At 40.9% G+C, this 15,467-nt stretch overlaps 1 protein-coding gene across 13 annotated transcripts in view; it reads left to right on the forward strand.

The window, feature by feature from the left end:
- LOC311008355 (calcium-activated potassium channel subunit alpha-1a) overlaps nucleotides 1-15,467 on the forward strand; it is a gene marked incomplete at its 3' end in the record, with an annotated part of 70,247 nt that overhangs the window by 22,007 nt on the left and 32,773 nt on the right. For all 13 annotated transcript variants that reach the window (XM_084001974.1, XM_084001971.1, XM_084001973.1 and 10 more), the window contains exons 3-8: nucleotides 3,458-3,519; nucleotides 8,620-8,713; nucleotides 8,821-8,932; nucleotides 13,952-14,027; nucleotides 14,803-14,878; nucleotides 14,964-15,134. In XM_084001974.1, coding sequence (XP_083858100.1) covers nucleotides 3,458-3,519; nucleotides 8,620-8,713; nucleotides 8,821-8,932; nucleotides 13,952-14,027; nucleotides 14,803-14,878; nucleotides 14,964-15,134 — 591 coding nt within the window. The remainder of the gene's footprint in view (nucleotides 1-3,457; nucleotides 3,520-8,619; nucleotides 8,714-8,820; nucleotides 8,933-13,951; nucleotides 14,028-14,802; nucleotides 14,879-14,963; nucleotides 15,135-15,467) is intronic.

A 15,467-nucleotide genomic window follows, 5' to 3' on the forward strand; every position in this document is an offset into this window, starting at 1 on the left:
ACCACAGTCTGTAATTGCACTATTCAGCTGAAGGATGGCCCATTGATTTATTTATCTTTACTCCTCTATTGTGCTCCTCTGTATTTTTCCATCATGTCCAAGATGCCTTTATTAATCAATATGGCATTTGAGGACAGACAGATGGGCCGGGCTGGACTCTACCAGGATAGTCCTCGGGTCGATTTATTTTGGAAAGCGTGGCTGTGTTCCTGGGAAGCTGCTGGGGGGGTCAGACAGTCACCCATGAAGAACACCGGGTCAGGGACTTCTGCTCCTTTGAGCATTAAAGTTGCACACAGTTCACGGAGAGAGCTGCATGAGCTGGATGTGAACGTGGGCTAACATACGGTTCGTGTCACGTTTGCTGGGACCCCACACACCAATCTCTGGCCTCCCACCACTGAGAGCTTTGATCCCACTGTGACCGCCGGCTTTGAGGGACTACGGAACAAACCGACCCCTGGTTCCTCTGAATCCTGGTTTTAGATACAGGCTCACAGAGCTGCCTCCCACTGCAGGATTTTGATAAACACCATACCTGAATCTCAATCACATCCTTTCACCCATCGTCTCTTCCCCCCAACAAGAGAAAAATCATATCATAGAGGGTGACACCACCTTCCACTTTGAGCTCACTCTCCCCGCAGCAAAGCACTGACCAAGCAAAGTTCCCGTTTTCTTTGGCAGGCGATCCGGGCTGGTTGGTGGTGAGTCACGCTCAGGAAGAGTGGAGGAGCATGAGTGGGTTCTCTGATGTTTGTAGGTTGACTTCTGGATGCTTGAGACCGGCATGGTGCCGCTCTGCAGCGCCGTCAAATAAACACATTTACATGCACACGATAGACAGGGATTGTTGAATCTGTTGTAGACCGAGACGAATTATTTGATTAATATTATTTTAGTTTTTTTCCAGCCAGCTTCAACTTCCCAGTTTCTGATAATGACTATTGTGTTCTAGATTAGCTTTTTATTTTTTTATTTTTATTTTTTTAATACAATTTTCCACAATTTCCTGCCCTTAATTCCTGTAGACTTAAGTCAGAATTTCATAAGAAAATAAGAGGAGTTATTCATTCAGGTATATAGTTTGTTAATTTAGGTATATAGTTCAAATCTGTAGTAGCCTACATACGACATCCTCCATCCTTATACCCTCAATTCAGTCCCAGTTTACTTCAAAAATACTGCAACAATAAAAGAAGAGTTGTATAAAGACTTGGCTTCTACTTGCAATTTGACTTGACTTGAGATTTACAGATTTACTCCGATCGATTAAAGACTTTTCTTCGACTTCTCAAATGACTCAAATGAATTGTTACTAGACTGAGACTTAATTGTGACTTCACTTAAACTCGTCTCAAATGACTTGAAACTTGATTTGAAATAATCAATTGACTTGGACTTGTCTCAAAATGACTCGACATTTTTTTTTTTTTTTTACTTTAACACCCAGTCATTTCCTAAAAGTGTTTTTTCCTCCTGGCAACGAATCATTATTGGTGCGTCATTTGAGTAATTTGTCATTTTCTTGTATAACTACGTGATTCCCTTCTTCATCTTATACTTGGCAACAGAATTGCATGAAGAGCATGTTTGTAAAAAATAAATGTGACTCGGGCCACGTGTTGGCAGCTCTGCTGGTCGTCATGCAGCGGTCGGTCCGTGCTCGCTGGTCCTCCTCGTAGCTGCATCCGTCTCCAGATCCAGATGTGATGCATCATCATCATCATCATCCGCCGACTGAGACGGATGATGCATGCTGGCACCGCCTGCCGTCGCCTCGCTGTCATGATTGCCCCCTCTTTGTTGCAGCCCCGTGTGTTTTATTTACTGCCGGCGGCATTAGCATTTCTAGGGTTGCAGCAACATTGTTCCCAGTTTCTAAACTGGGACGGTCAGAGGCATAGAGAGATTTCCTGTCCTTTCAAAGAGGAAGGGGCGATTAAAAATGCATGCGGGGTGCTTTTTGTCATTACGGAGCCATCAGTGGTCGAGGTTGACAATACAATTTCACATCATGGAAATGAATTAGGCCGCCCGCTCATTCATTATGGAGGCTCATTGGTTTCTTGTTCAAGATGGCTATTGTGTCATTGCTAAATAGATGAAAGGCTGGTCGGCTGGCAGATAACCTGCTAGTGTAGATCAGGATGTAAAACATTTGTTCTGCCGTCTGGCTGAAAACCTTCCCGGAGTCTCTCTGGGTCGTTAGCACTGACTTTTTAAAAGGGGAAGCTCGTTTTGCAGCAGTATTAATGAGCGGCTGTGCTTTTTGTAAACCTCTAAAGACCAATTAATGATGTATGATTAACGCTATTGTTAAAGAATTACAGAAATAGGTCAAAACACAGGTTTTGTAAGTTTTACATTACAGACAAACTTCTATGCTTTAGTTAGGGAACAGATTTTTGTCTGATTAGTTTCCTCCTCTGCTTAGAAAAACCCAACAGTAGCCAGAAACCGGGTTATAATCCTCCCAGGCAGTATTGATCGTCACCTCCGGCTCTGTTTGGCCTCCAAAACTCTAGCTATGCTGATTTATTCTGTGTGTATTTACCATTCAGCTCTGTATTTACAGTTTAGTCTGATTTCACCTATAAGCTCTATCAGTGTCAGAGCCGTCACCTGACAGCTCCTGCTTTGTCCGCCAACACCTTCTCATGTTTATTACCCTGCGAGCTGCCTCCCAGCCCGCTCCGAGCGTCTCTCCACTCCAATCCAGCCGTTGGTTTATTCAGCAGCATCTCTCTCGCCCTGCAGAAAGCCGGAGTGACGGAGGAAAAGCAATGCCCTGGTTTTTTTATTATCACGCTACTCCACCGCGGCCACAGAAAGCTCAGCTGCATCCTCCCCTTGTTTGCGAGAAAGACCGAAGCCATTCCTGTCACCTCGCCCACTCCTCCGCTGCCTGTTTACGCGACGCGCCGAGCTCTTGTGTGTTTATTTACACTGTCGGATGTACAGCGACTGATGAGTGGCGTCGGTGACACTGCTGTTCCCGACTTTATATAACAGGATTCTAACAGGCCGACCGAGATGTAGCGAGGTCTACTCATTTACAGGCATTAGACATTCACCACACACCTGGAAACACAAATCTGTCATTTTGAGATGTGAAGCGAATGGTTTATGGATGCATTTTCTCCCCTGTTAACTTTAAGTTTGGTTGTCTAAGAGTTCTCAATTTATGAATTATTTCGTTTATACAAATGTCAGAAAATAGTGTCTAACTTTACAAACTCCCCCACACCCCGTACATCACTTTTAAATATTAGAATACATTTCCTGCCAAAGAGGTCAGATGCATGAAGCCCGTGTCCTCGTTTCCCCGTTTCCTGTACTCGAGCATCAGCTGATTAGTTCTGAACTACTTTTTGTGTAAAGTTAGATTTTGGATGATTTAGTATCGTCATAACAACGTGAGTAAAATGTTCCTTTTCCCTCTCTTCTTTTCCAGGTGGTGCTCGTGTTTGCTCTCAGCATCGGAGCCCTTGTTATATACTTCATAGATTCTTCTGAGTAAGTATGTTTTTTTTTAAACATTCGTCACTGCTCTGGCTTCTAGGTATCTGAGAAATCACACCTTGAGTTTGTCCCTCAAAGCTTTCAGATTTGTTAACGTTTTCAGAAAATGTACCATTTATTCTGCATAATGGTCTTATTAAATCCTGCTGATGGAACGATGTCACTTCTGTTATAAAGATTATAATTATATATTTCAGACATTTATGATTTGGCTTAGCCTCAGAGACGTCAGCCATTAACTGGTTCCTATACTCTCATAAATCCTCATATATTACATATAGGCTACTAAACTTCTAGTCTTAATTACAGTGAGTGCTTTGTGCCCTGTATGGTATTTGAGAGCATGTACCCGCTGGCTGTTTTTTGATGCAATCCTCTTCCAGGTAAACAGCTCCCGAGTTCCCCAGCCAGTGCTCACAGATGCTTAATCTCTATATCGAAAGGATCTGATCCTTTCCCGAACAGACAGGAAAGACCCGAGTTCCTGTTCAAAACCACTCACCGTCACTCATCACACCATAGTGACGAGGAAGTGGGAGACCCTTTTGATTTTCCGTGTGCGACAGTGTGCGGTTACTGCAGCCTGGCGGTGTTTGCACAGGATGTGCCATTAAGAAGCAGAGCAAAATATACCAGGATAAAAGCTTTTATCAAGCCCGGGGGGTGGGGTGGTGGTGGGGGTGGGGGTGGGGGGAGTCTCCGCTGGGAGTAATGTCAAGGCAGAGAAGAGGAAAAATGGGCTGTAATCTGGCTCGTGGTCCCGGAGGCAGGCATTCAGCTTGTTTGTTATTTCATAAGGCTGCATACAGCTGAGGGCTTGGCTTGTGGTTCGGCGAGCATGATCTCATTTCATTAACTGGACAAGCTCAGGTAGAGTTACATCCTCACCGAAGCCATCTGTGGCCTCCTGTTCTCTGAACTCGTCCCGGCGCCCGATACCCTTATTTACCTGATGAAGGATGACCTACGACCTCCGTCTTTGACCTTTTTTCACGCACGAGAAAAAGGCCGCCGTCATAAATACAAAATGAGCCGTGATGCTGCAGCACCTGTTCAATTAAGAAAATTCATATATTCATCTAGAAGGCTCTTTGTCCCAGTTTTTATTCAGACTTGTCCAGGTCTTTCTATTATTCAGTATTTCTTCACTACCTGTCAACTCCAACAAGCCCAATACTTAAAGGAAGAGCAGCCAGTTAGCTGCTCTCGCGCTTGCTTGTAAGTGGCAGCCGACTGTAACAGATACGGCCCTTCCTGTAATTAGTCCTGTGGGGCCGCCGAGGCTGTCATCTGGGCAGGCTGACCTGGCTGCGAGCGCGAGAGAGAGAGAGACGTCAACACGGCGAAGACCCACTTAAATTCATAGTGAAGAGCTCCAGCTTTGAGCTGAGCGGAGATAAAGAAGCCGGTTAGGTCCCGCGGGGAGTCTTTTACCTCGCAAAGCTGCAGCCGTGTCTCACTTTGCACCCTCTGCTCCCATTCATGCCATTTGTAAGACACACCGGCTTTTGTTTCATCAATGTTGAAGTAGAGCTGGGTGTCAAACACTGAGCGCCGGACACATTGAGTATATTTTAAAGCTGGTGCAGGATACTTGGTAAGACTGGCGTTGAGGTATTTATTCATGTGATAGCTTCATTCAGAGGCAGAAAAACTTCAAGCTGACAAATCTTAAAGTTCACTCATGGCAGGTAGAGTGTATGTCACCGTTTGTATTTGTATTTGTTCCGAACAAGTAAAGACATAAAATAGGAATAAAAAAAACAACAAAATAGTCCAACAATTAGACATTCCAAGCAATATTTGCAGAGCAATGAAAATCATAGGGCAAAATTTAAATGTCCGATTGGTTTTTTCTTTACAGCTCGGAAAGGAGTGAGAAGAAGAATAACTTATTTACTCTCACCCCTTCTCCATAACCCTTCTTTCATATTAATAATAATTAATTAACCATACATTGTTCTGACACGATTATCATTCACCTGTGAAATGTCCCATTCATGACATATCTTGGGCAAAATAACTCAATTATACCTTATTAATCACTACTCCTTTTGGCCACTTGGGGGCAGCGCAGCAAGTTGTAAACATTGACTTGTTCTCACCTTATAAAGCTGTAAGTAAAACCTTATAAAACTGTCTCTACTAGCCGCTTACAGTGAGTTTATGAGAGCTCGTTGCTGAAAACCATTTCCTGAGCTTTAACCATGATGTCATAGTAAGATTTGTGGGAAAACGAAACTCTAATTAACTTACTTACATAACTTCTAATTTAAACTGCAACTGGAATAGTTAATTGTTAATGTAAAAAAAATATTCATTAGTGAAATTGTAGATGTAATTTATTCAAGCAAAGTCTTGCGCAACTGCTTGTGTTAATTCATTAGGTTTATTTTTCCTAATTAATAATAGTATAATGTAGGGGAAACCTGTTTACATTCCTCAAAGTAAGGAACCAAAATACATATACTTTGTTCTGGGGTGAATATTTGAAAGCGACACCTGCTCGAAGGATTCTGCGTGACCTTTGACTCCCAGTGGGTTTGGCTTTTCTGTGCCGCCGGATAACATTCAGGTTCCGTCGTCATGTTTGATCCGAGTCTGAACTGGATGAGGGAGAGAGAGACACCGGAGCAACTTTGAGCGGGGAGGGTCCGTGATCCATAACAGGCTTAGTCCTCTTCCAAACCAGGTCTACTGGAACTCAATTATTTAGCGCCGCAGGTCTGCCTTCGCCGTACGGTCTGTCACCCTGATATGACAGGGATTTGCTGGGCCGACGTGTCGTTAGAGTGAATAGAGGAAACTAGTCTTAGTGATGCCTAAAGGAAGATCCACTTATTCTCTGTCTTCACTGTTACTTGTGAGAAATGATCCAGATGCAAGATGACTGACTGTTACTGTTAAGTTAATTGCACCTCTAGGTTGACTAAAAGAGAAGAACATGCAAAGATGCTTTAGTGCTGAGTTTTCCATAAGGTTATTTTGGAAAGTAGCTCATCTTTTCATCTTTTATGGTTCCCCTAAATTTGGACAGGTTGTGTATTGTTTTACTTTGAGATGCAAAAAGTATCTTTCCTTATCTTAAAGTCATTAGGGTTAATAAGTCTGTGTGGCGGTTGCGGATGGCCGAGGGTAGTCCGAGTCCTCATCACATCACCGGCCGAGTGTCAGCGCTGTGCATCAGATCGGTTCAAAAATAATCCCTGAGGTATTTAGATGTTACCTAAGTCCATCTACAGGAAGACAGCGTTTTATCAAACAAAAGCAATTTGCTTTAATCCGAGTGGTATTAAACGGCACAGTGGAGGTTGTTGCAGTTGAGTGGTGTGCTGGTGAATGTGAGAGTAGAAGACCAACATAGAGGCACGGAAAAAAAGACTAAATGTACAAGACGGGCCAGCTTGGCACCAACATGCAGAGAAGAAAGACATGTTTCCTGACGAGCTGCAGGGAAATGACTGTGACTATAACTTTCCCATCCTGTTAACCGTTAAAACCAAGTAAAACCCCCTCATTAAAAGTCCATGAAAAGACTTCATCAGAGAGGAACTATTTCTTGTCGGATTCATTTATTGTATAAATTGAGGACTGATCCTTTAATTTACATGATAAAACAGAGAAAACAGAAAAGTCACAATGTATTCCTGAAACATTTCAACAGAATTATTATTATTTTTTTCCATAAAAAGAAAAAAAACACAATTTTGTATTGCAGGAATAGACTATAAATATATATATGTTTTTTTAGATTATGGAACACATATTAACCATGAACTAGTTTCTTATTAGCTTATTCTATTACAATAACTCCCTAACTCACTATCAAAAAGCAGTGATTAGGAAATTATTGATGGAAAACTCTCACAGTAGTTAATGATCATGCAGAATAAGGCATTAGTAAGTGATTTATAATGACTTAAAAACAGCCAATATGCTACTTATGCATGCTAATGCTAATGCTAAACTAGTTCATGGTTAATATGTGTTCCCTAATCTAAAGTGTTATTTTTGTTTGCTTTCCTGTTATTCATCTAATTAGCCAATTCCCAGATTCGGAACCACTGACTGAAGGCTGCAACTAATCATTATTTCTATTACAATGAAGCTATCATGGTTTTTAATCTATCATCTGTATACGATCAATCAATAATCTCTTAAAATAATCTTGTTTTGTCTGACCAAACCCAAACATATTCAGTTTATGATACAAAACCGAGACAAACATTAAATCCTCTTTTTTCAGGAGGTGGAAAACTACTCTTTGATTTACCGACTAATTGTTTTCAACCAATCAAATCTTCTGTTTTATTTTTGCTCTTGTCACGCAGCTATTCTTCCAAATGATGCTTTAATCAAACAAACATTCATCACATCGGTACATTAAGTTAATTAACTGTCTTTCTCCAGCGCCCTGTTTCATTCCTGTGTTTTTAATATTTTTGAAAGGTTATCTTTTAACTCCAAGGTTATAATTTGAATCACACAATCCTACTAACCTATTCCAGTCATATTCACCTGGTTAATTATTTCTCTTTATTTGGATTCTTAGTGCCAGATACAAGCTTTTTGAGGGTGAGACTTCACTGCATTTGCTATGGCTGCCTGATTTCATAAAAGAGGACATGAACCCTGCATGCATTTAACCCTTAAACTACTGCCTTGGCTCTGCATTTCCATCATTTTTTGACTCAATTTGTACCTGAAATGTTTTGTTTATGAGATCGAAAACGATGGCCTGAATGGAACACAGAGGCATTTCCATAATGTGATATGGCACCTGGAATATGACAGATGGTTTTGCAGTTATTTAAGGGTTAATCAGGCATCTCGACAAGTTATTGCTTGTGTGACGAATAAATGCATGTCCTTTCTCAACAGAAAAGAAACGTTGGAAAAAACGATTGCACTTTTTTCAACACTTATGTTCCTCTGTTTCTTTGGAAATCTTACAAATGGAAAAAGGAAAACAAAAATGCATTTTTTGTGCTTTTTTAAATACTGTTTATTTATATATGTGTGTATAAACCCTTTCCTCACCTGACCACCAATATTTGTCAGACATTATACTTTGTTTCTTCCTCTTTCCAACAGTCCTATCGAGTCCTGTCAGAACTTCTACAGCAACCTGACGTTGCAGATCGACATGGCGTTCAACGTGTTCTTCTTGCTTTACTTTGGCCTCCGTGTAAGAAAATCTACAGTTGCCGACATTTAAAAAAAAAAAATGCACGTGTCCTTTATTTGCACTCTTTTCTCTGTACCTGAAAACTGTGACTCTCACCCTTCCATCAGTTCATTGCTGCCAATGACAAGCTGTGGTTCTGGTTGGAGGTGAACTCGGTGGTGGACTTCTTCACGGTTCCTCCGGTGTTCGTGTCGGTGTACCTGAACAGGAGCTGGCTGGGTAAGGATGCTCACATCACACAGAACCATTAACAGGCCCTCTATTGTACAGTGGGTCCTGTTACCTGGAGCCTGTGCTGCCCCCCAGTGGATTTAACGGGTCTTAAACAGCTGTCAGTGAACGCACCGCCATAATCTCAGCACCTCACTAAAGATTCAAAAAGAGAACCTCTTAGTATTCTGTGGTCATTTAAACACACCTTCAATACTAGCCATATACGTTTGATCATTTTGTCATTTAATGAACTTACTAATTAAATGCATGAATAGTTTAATTCCTCACTCATACTGTGGAAACTGTGCATCCAATTTAAAAAAACTGAACAGCACGGCGACTCAAAAACCTTCATTAGCTTTACTATGTCAGACTAACACTTGTTTGCATGACAGCTCCATCAAATATTGTACGGCTGTCATCCGATGTGCCATCTGAACTTATGCAAGTTGATTTGGATGGAAATGTCATCGGCTCCATGTCTTTGGCCGTGTGCTGCAGGTGTCATTCACACGCCCTTCACCTTTCCAACACACCTGCAGTAACACGAATGAAATCAAGCCGTGATTGAAAAAATACGTGAATGGATAAAGAAGTAAAAAAAAGGTAATAGGCTTTGTTGGGGCCTGGAGTTCTGGAAGAGAAGTCAATCTGCTAAATGTGTGAGGCTCATCACTCGGAAAGGTCTGTGAGGAATTACAGGATTAAGGGGGATCTTGCTTTTTTTCTTCTCCTGTCAGCCGGTGAACAAACCTTCCATGTAGCCAACAATGAACCCCCTCCACTTTATAGTCAGTATTACAGCTTGATGGATAGTGTTGCATAATGTGCTTGTGTATTTTCCCTGGGATGATGTACTGTGAAAACAACTAAAGTAAAAGTGCTGGTTGCTGGTGCCATCTAGTGGACATGGGACATAATGACAGTTTTGCCATGATTTGAGCAGCAGATACATCTCATTGTTGGTTGCAATAGATTGACAGTTATTGGTTATTGTTTGCATATAAATTGGTCATTTTGTTGCTGTAGTTGTAACAAACTTTTGTATTCAAGCTTAAATGAGTCATTCATGTTATTTGGATTTTATTTCCAACTCACTGCATTTTGATTTGACTCCCCGTTTAGTGCTTTTATTTATTTTCTGAAAATGACAGTCCTTTGCTCTTCCACTAGACGCCATGCTGTTGTTTGAAAGGAAAAGCAAAAATCACAAATTAATCCCTCAGAGCCCCTGCAGAGCATCTGTTAGGTCTCTCTCTCTCTCTCTCTCTCTCTCTCTCTCTCTCTCTCTCTCTCTCTCTCTCTCTCTCTCTCTCTCTCTCTCTCTCATATATATATATATATATTGGGATCAAATAAGGTATAATAAAAGGTTTGTCAACCAATCACATTAGTGCTGTGTTGTTGTTGTAACAGGAGGATTCAGCCGCTCCGTGTGATGTTGCTGGTTTTGTTTTGTTAGCTGAGGAAATTGTCACAGATATGATGGAGGAGGGAGCAACCCATCACTTATTTTAGAAAGATTTGCACATGATTGATTGTTTTGGGTCTGAGTCAGATGGTGAGCTTTGCTGTTATTCTGTTGTCACTGTTACCGTCCTCCGTTGTTTTTTGTTGTTGCTGTTTGTGTAGGTGTTGCTCTCTGTGTTATCTGCTCCGCCATGCATGCACTTGTTCTATTTTCTGTATTTCACACAAACAAAAATGTGACACTACTTACCGACCCAACAGCAAATAAGTATTAATTGGTTATCTGTATTTGAATGTAGGGATTCAAAAATACTTTTTTAAATATTCAAATGAACAAAAAAACCTCACATTTCTTTCTTTTAGAAGGATATTCCAGTAGAAATAATTCTACCCGACATAATCTCAGTCAATATGGTCAGTGAGCAGTTGGTCGTGGAGGATTAGCGACTGATTTACTGTTTAGTTAACCAGAGGTTAAACAGGTGAAGGGGTCATCACCAGCTCAGCAGCATCTGTTCACAGCTGTCCAACTCCCCCTTCCGATCAAAACTCCATATTTCACCGGGCACTCGGCCAATCTGCCAATCCTCCGGTCTGAACATTTTGACACAAATACACACACAGGATACGGGACATTCCCTCGTACTAACACTGATGCACGGCGGCCGTGTGGATGCCAGCATGACACATTTTGGATGTTGCATATTAAAATGCCCTCATGCAGAAACGACATCCAGCAGCTAATAAACACAATGTGGTTTTACTGCAAAGTCTGAAATCAGGAGCTGAAAAACAAGCAGCGACTGAAATAATTATCATTATTATCATAACTCCAGATAAGATATACCACTGAATTAATGTCCTCAACTGCAAATTTTATTGGAAAAATAATTGTCATTTTATTTACCATGACATTTGCCTTTGGACTTTAATTTGCTGCATGTTTATGGACAGATTTCCATGAAAAAGAAGCTCCATTGTAGTCTCAAGTAAAGATTTCTTTTGTTATTTAACTTATTTTAACCCTTTTAGATCACATCACTACTCATAGTGTGCACCTAACAAAATGTTGAAAATATTAAAACAAATGATTTGTATTATTTCTAATTAAAATACAATATTTTCTTTCTTCCTGGAATATAAAATCTGACACATGCTTACATCAGCTCCCAACCAATTTCAATCAATAACATCATGCCTTGCCATCCATCTATCAATCAGCAGCTTTTAACGGCACCGAGCTAGAGAAGGTCATGGACTAATCTTTTCAATGATCAAATCAACTTCCTCCCGTTTCTCTCAGAAATAAGTCACGATAGCCGAAGCTTTGTTTTCTTGTGATCTCTCGCCCCTACAGTTTATATATCAGTTATTTATAGGAAACTATAGCATACTTTTCTCCAATTTTAGTTTTTTTTACGATCTATGAATCTATTTAACATGTGTGCAGCTCGTTTGTACTGGAATGGTTTAGTTCAGACTCGCTGAGAACAGAGTTGTGTTCGGATTAAATGGACTTCCGTCAGCTGTTTTTTCTCTTTGCAGTGACATTTTTCATGCTGCGCATTTAGATTTCACATCGTCTACAATAGTGGTTATTACATCAGCTGTGATTAATTTAGGGATTATTGTAGAACATCTAAATCCATAGAAAAACACACTGATTGCCAAAGCCCCCCCCCCCCCCCCTCCACATACACAGCTTTACTGCTCGTTTCACATGCCTTGTTTTCTGCTATAAAGGCGAGACATGCTGTTCTTGTCCAAGATTAGAGAATGAAATTTGGTTTGTCAGGAGCAGTTGTGGGGTTATAGTGACGAGATGTAGGTTACACTGTGCCAGCCAGCTGATGGGCAGATTCACTGCCTGGCCTTTTCCTTTCCCTGGATGAATCCTAAAGGAGCTTACGCTCTAATATCCTGATGGGAAAAGGGTTTGCTTTAAGCTCGCCGAACGCACCCGATCACAGGGAGGATGCTGTGAAGATCTGAGGTAGATAAACAATTTTTTTGAACTCCACAGAGTTTTGACGCCAACCTGTTGGGTGATAATATCATGAAAGCACCCTTATTTATTTATTTTTTTACGCTTTTTGGAGGAGGATCCTATTTTTTCCACATTCAAAGCAGAAGCAGACTAGTGAAGAGGTGGATGTGAAGCAGATTCTGGACTTGACGTTTGCCTACCAGAAGTAACTTCCAGACATGATTCCCACTAAGATGTTAGTGTACAGGGGGCCCGATGGCGGCACGCACTCTCAGACAGTTTCTAACACAAGGAGGCGTAAGAAATCGACCGGGGAGCTCTTCCAGAATGGCTACAGGGTCAGGATGGGCCATGGGCAGGTCAGCGAGAAAGAGGACCAGGACAGCATCTGCTACAGCCTCGGTGCATGCTTCCATGTAATCTCCTACTGGGGTAAGACCTGCAGAACGTGGGAAACGAGGGGGAATCTCCACTAAAGCGGAAAGGCTGGCGTGTCCAGAGGTCTTTGGACTCCAGCTGGAGCAGGTTCAGGTTCAGGATTTGCTCTGTATTATGTTCCCCATCTGGCAAACGCTCGCTTGAAATGAAAAACGAGCTTTTGGCGAGGCACACCACGTCATTTAATAAAATGTTATTTATTTATATTTTTTTCTGGCTGAATGATTGCCCGTAACATCTTTTGATTTGTGTCATTTGGCATTCGCACAAATCCATTCAAGCGGGGAAATTTGTCCGCCCGATTAAACCAATGACGAGATGGATTTTACTTGATTGCTCGCTCTTGGCCGAGGTGGCTTTTTAATTGTTCTTGCAGCGTTGACACCGCAGTGGAATAGTCGGATCTATGAATCATATGGCTTTTAAAGTCAGGTGGGAGGTTCCTTTTAGCAGGTGGTTTACTGCAATGTGCCTGAATGATGGACATGTAAACAATAAAACTTACTTTTACTTTAACAGATTGTGAATTCTGAGTTAATAATCCGAGCTTTTCATACAGAAACAGAAATGACTTATAATGTAATCATCATTTAGAGCAGCTCAGGCTCATTTTTATTGGTGTTTTGCCGTCCTTGAACTCTTGGCAAAAGGCATAAGCAATTTTTTTTTCTCCTTCCTATAAATATCCCTCAAATTTAGGATTTGACGTCACGTCTGTTTAATCATTGAGTTTGGCGTGACGGTGTCCACCTGTCTCTAATCCAGGTTTTCATCCCGACCACGTTCAGAACCTCATCCGGCAGCAACGAAGCGCGTATCAGGTAGAAGCCGGTGATTAAAGCAGTCTGTCGTTAGTTTGCGGAGAGAGGTCTGGGATGCTGAGCTATTTTTTAGTTCCCCCCCACATATTACACAAAGTTCTTTTCATAATACAGTGAGGATCGGTATCGCTTGATCAGTTGGGAGTTTTTTTGTTTGTTTTTTTTTAATCAATATGAATCCAATGAAGTTGCTAAAGATGGATGAAGGGATGAAAGGTATGGTGTTCTTGCACTGTCGTAGTGCTTCTGATGTTGATTCAAACGTTATTTGCCATCTCTGATAACTGCTTTGTGGTCTTTTTCTCACAGGCTTGAGGTTTTTAAGGGCCTTAAGGTTGATACAGTTCTCAGAAATTTTACAGTTTTTGAATATACTAAAGACAAGGTAAGTGCATTTATATTGTATTTTACTTTTTGATGAAATGTTTACGTGTGAACATCGCATGCAAAGTGACGTGCACTCTTGTGTAGCTATATGCATGAATAGCGTTTTATTTTGAAGGGGGAACTATGCTTTGATGCAATATTTTTGCCTGAAGCAAAACCAGCAGGAGTGTTTTGCTTTGGCTTGTTAGTCAAACGTTAATATTAAGTTTACACTACAGCAGTGAGTGAGAGTGTGTACAGTATTATAGAGTCTTGAATGAAACAGCACTCTCGCTGTTTAGAGTTAACGGCTTTTTGCACAGATGTCAGGAAGAGCTTATAGCGCAACAAAAGGTTTTAGACTAATCTCCTCCCTCATTCACTCAGATGAAGGTAAAGACAGAACACAGGAAGTAGGAGAGGATGGAGGTCATGCAAGGACTAGTTCCCAAATAAAACACACATTTAAAGAACCCAAAGTATGCACTGTAATTACATTCATATTAATTGAAAAGAATCAATTAAATTACACAGCTTTAAGAACTTCAGAATGTGTGCATGCTATTTTACTTTTGTTGACTTTACTTTTTTTTTTATTAATCTTCTAAAATAATGACATCTATTTATGAAACAGTTACTCACTGTATCTCCACCTGGCTTTCTTATGTTATCAGTGAATGCAAGATGAAAGCTTGATAATGCATTTTCGAGCATCTATCTTGGACGATCTATTTTCTTGATATCAATGTCATAACTAATCATTAACAACTCATCCGGCTCTTTCTTTTGAATAGCAACTCAATAAAGCTGGTGAACCTGTGTTCAATCTTCATAAGCACATGGCTAACAGCAGCAGGATTCATTCATTTGGTGAGTTAGTGGGAGACATTTATTAGTACATACTTTTTATTGCATTGTCAAAATCCTTTTGTTTATTTATTTATTTCTGTTTTAGGTGGAAAACTCAGGCGATCCTTGGGAAAACTTCCAAAATTCCCAGTCACTTTCCTACTGGGAATGTGTCTACTTGCTCATGGTTACTATGTCCACTGTTGGCTATGGAGATGTTTATGCAAAAACCACGCTGGGCCGCCTGTTTATGGTCTTCTTCATCCTTGGTGGATTGGTAAAAATCCCTCTCATTACTTATTCCTGCTAAATATCCTCCATGCAACCAATCATCACCCGCCGCCAGGTGTTAACAAGCGCTGGGACGCTCTCGCCTCAGGACGCCCTTCACCTGTTGTTTACACTGAGGTGTTATTGTGGCTCACCACAGTGTGTTGCATGTCATACATTGTCTACAGTATTGCGGCATTTATTCAGGTATAATGCTGACGTTTGCTCTGTTATTTATTAATTCCAATATGTACCTGTAGAATATTTGAAATTTTTTGCATCTGTTATTAACTGTAAAAGTACTGCGGTTTCAGGTGGCTCCACCCTCCCCTCCCTCTTT

Source organism: Eutrigla gurnardus, assembly GCF_963514095.1.
Source record: "Eutrigla gurnardus genome assembly, chromosome: 22".
NCBI classification, from domain to species: domain Eukaryota; kingdom Metazoa; phylum Chordata; class Actinopteri; order Perciformes; family Triglidae; genus Eutrigla; species Eutrigla gurnardus.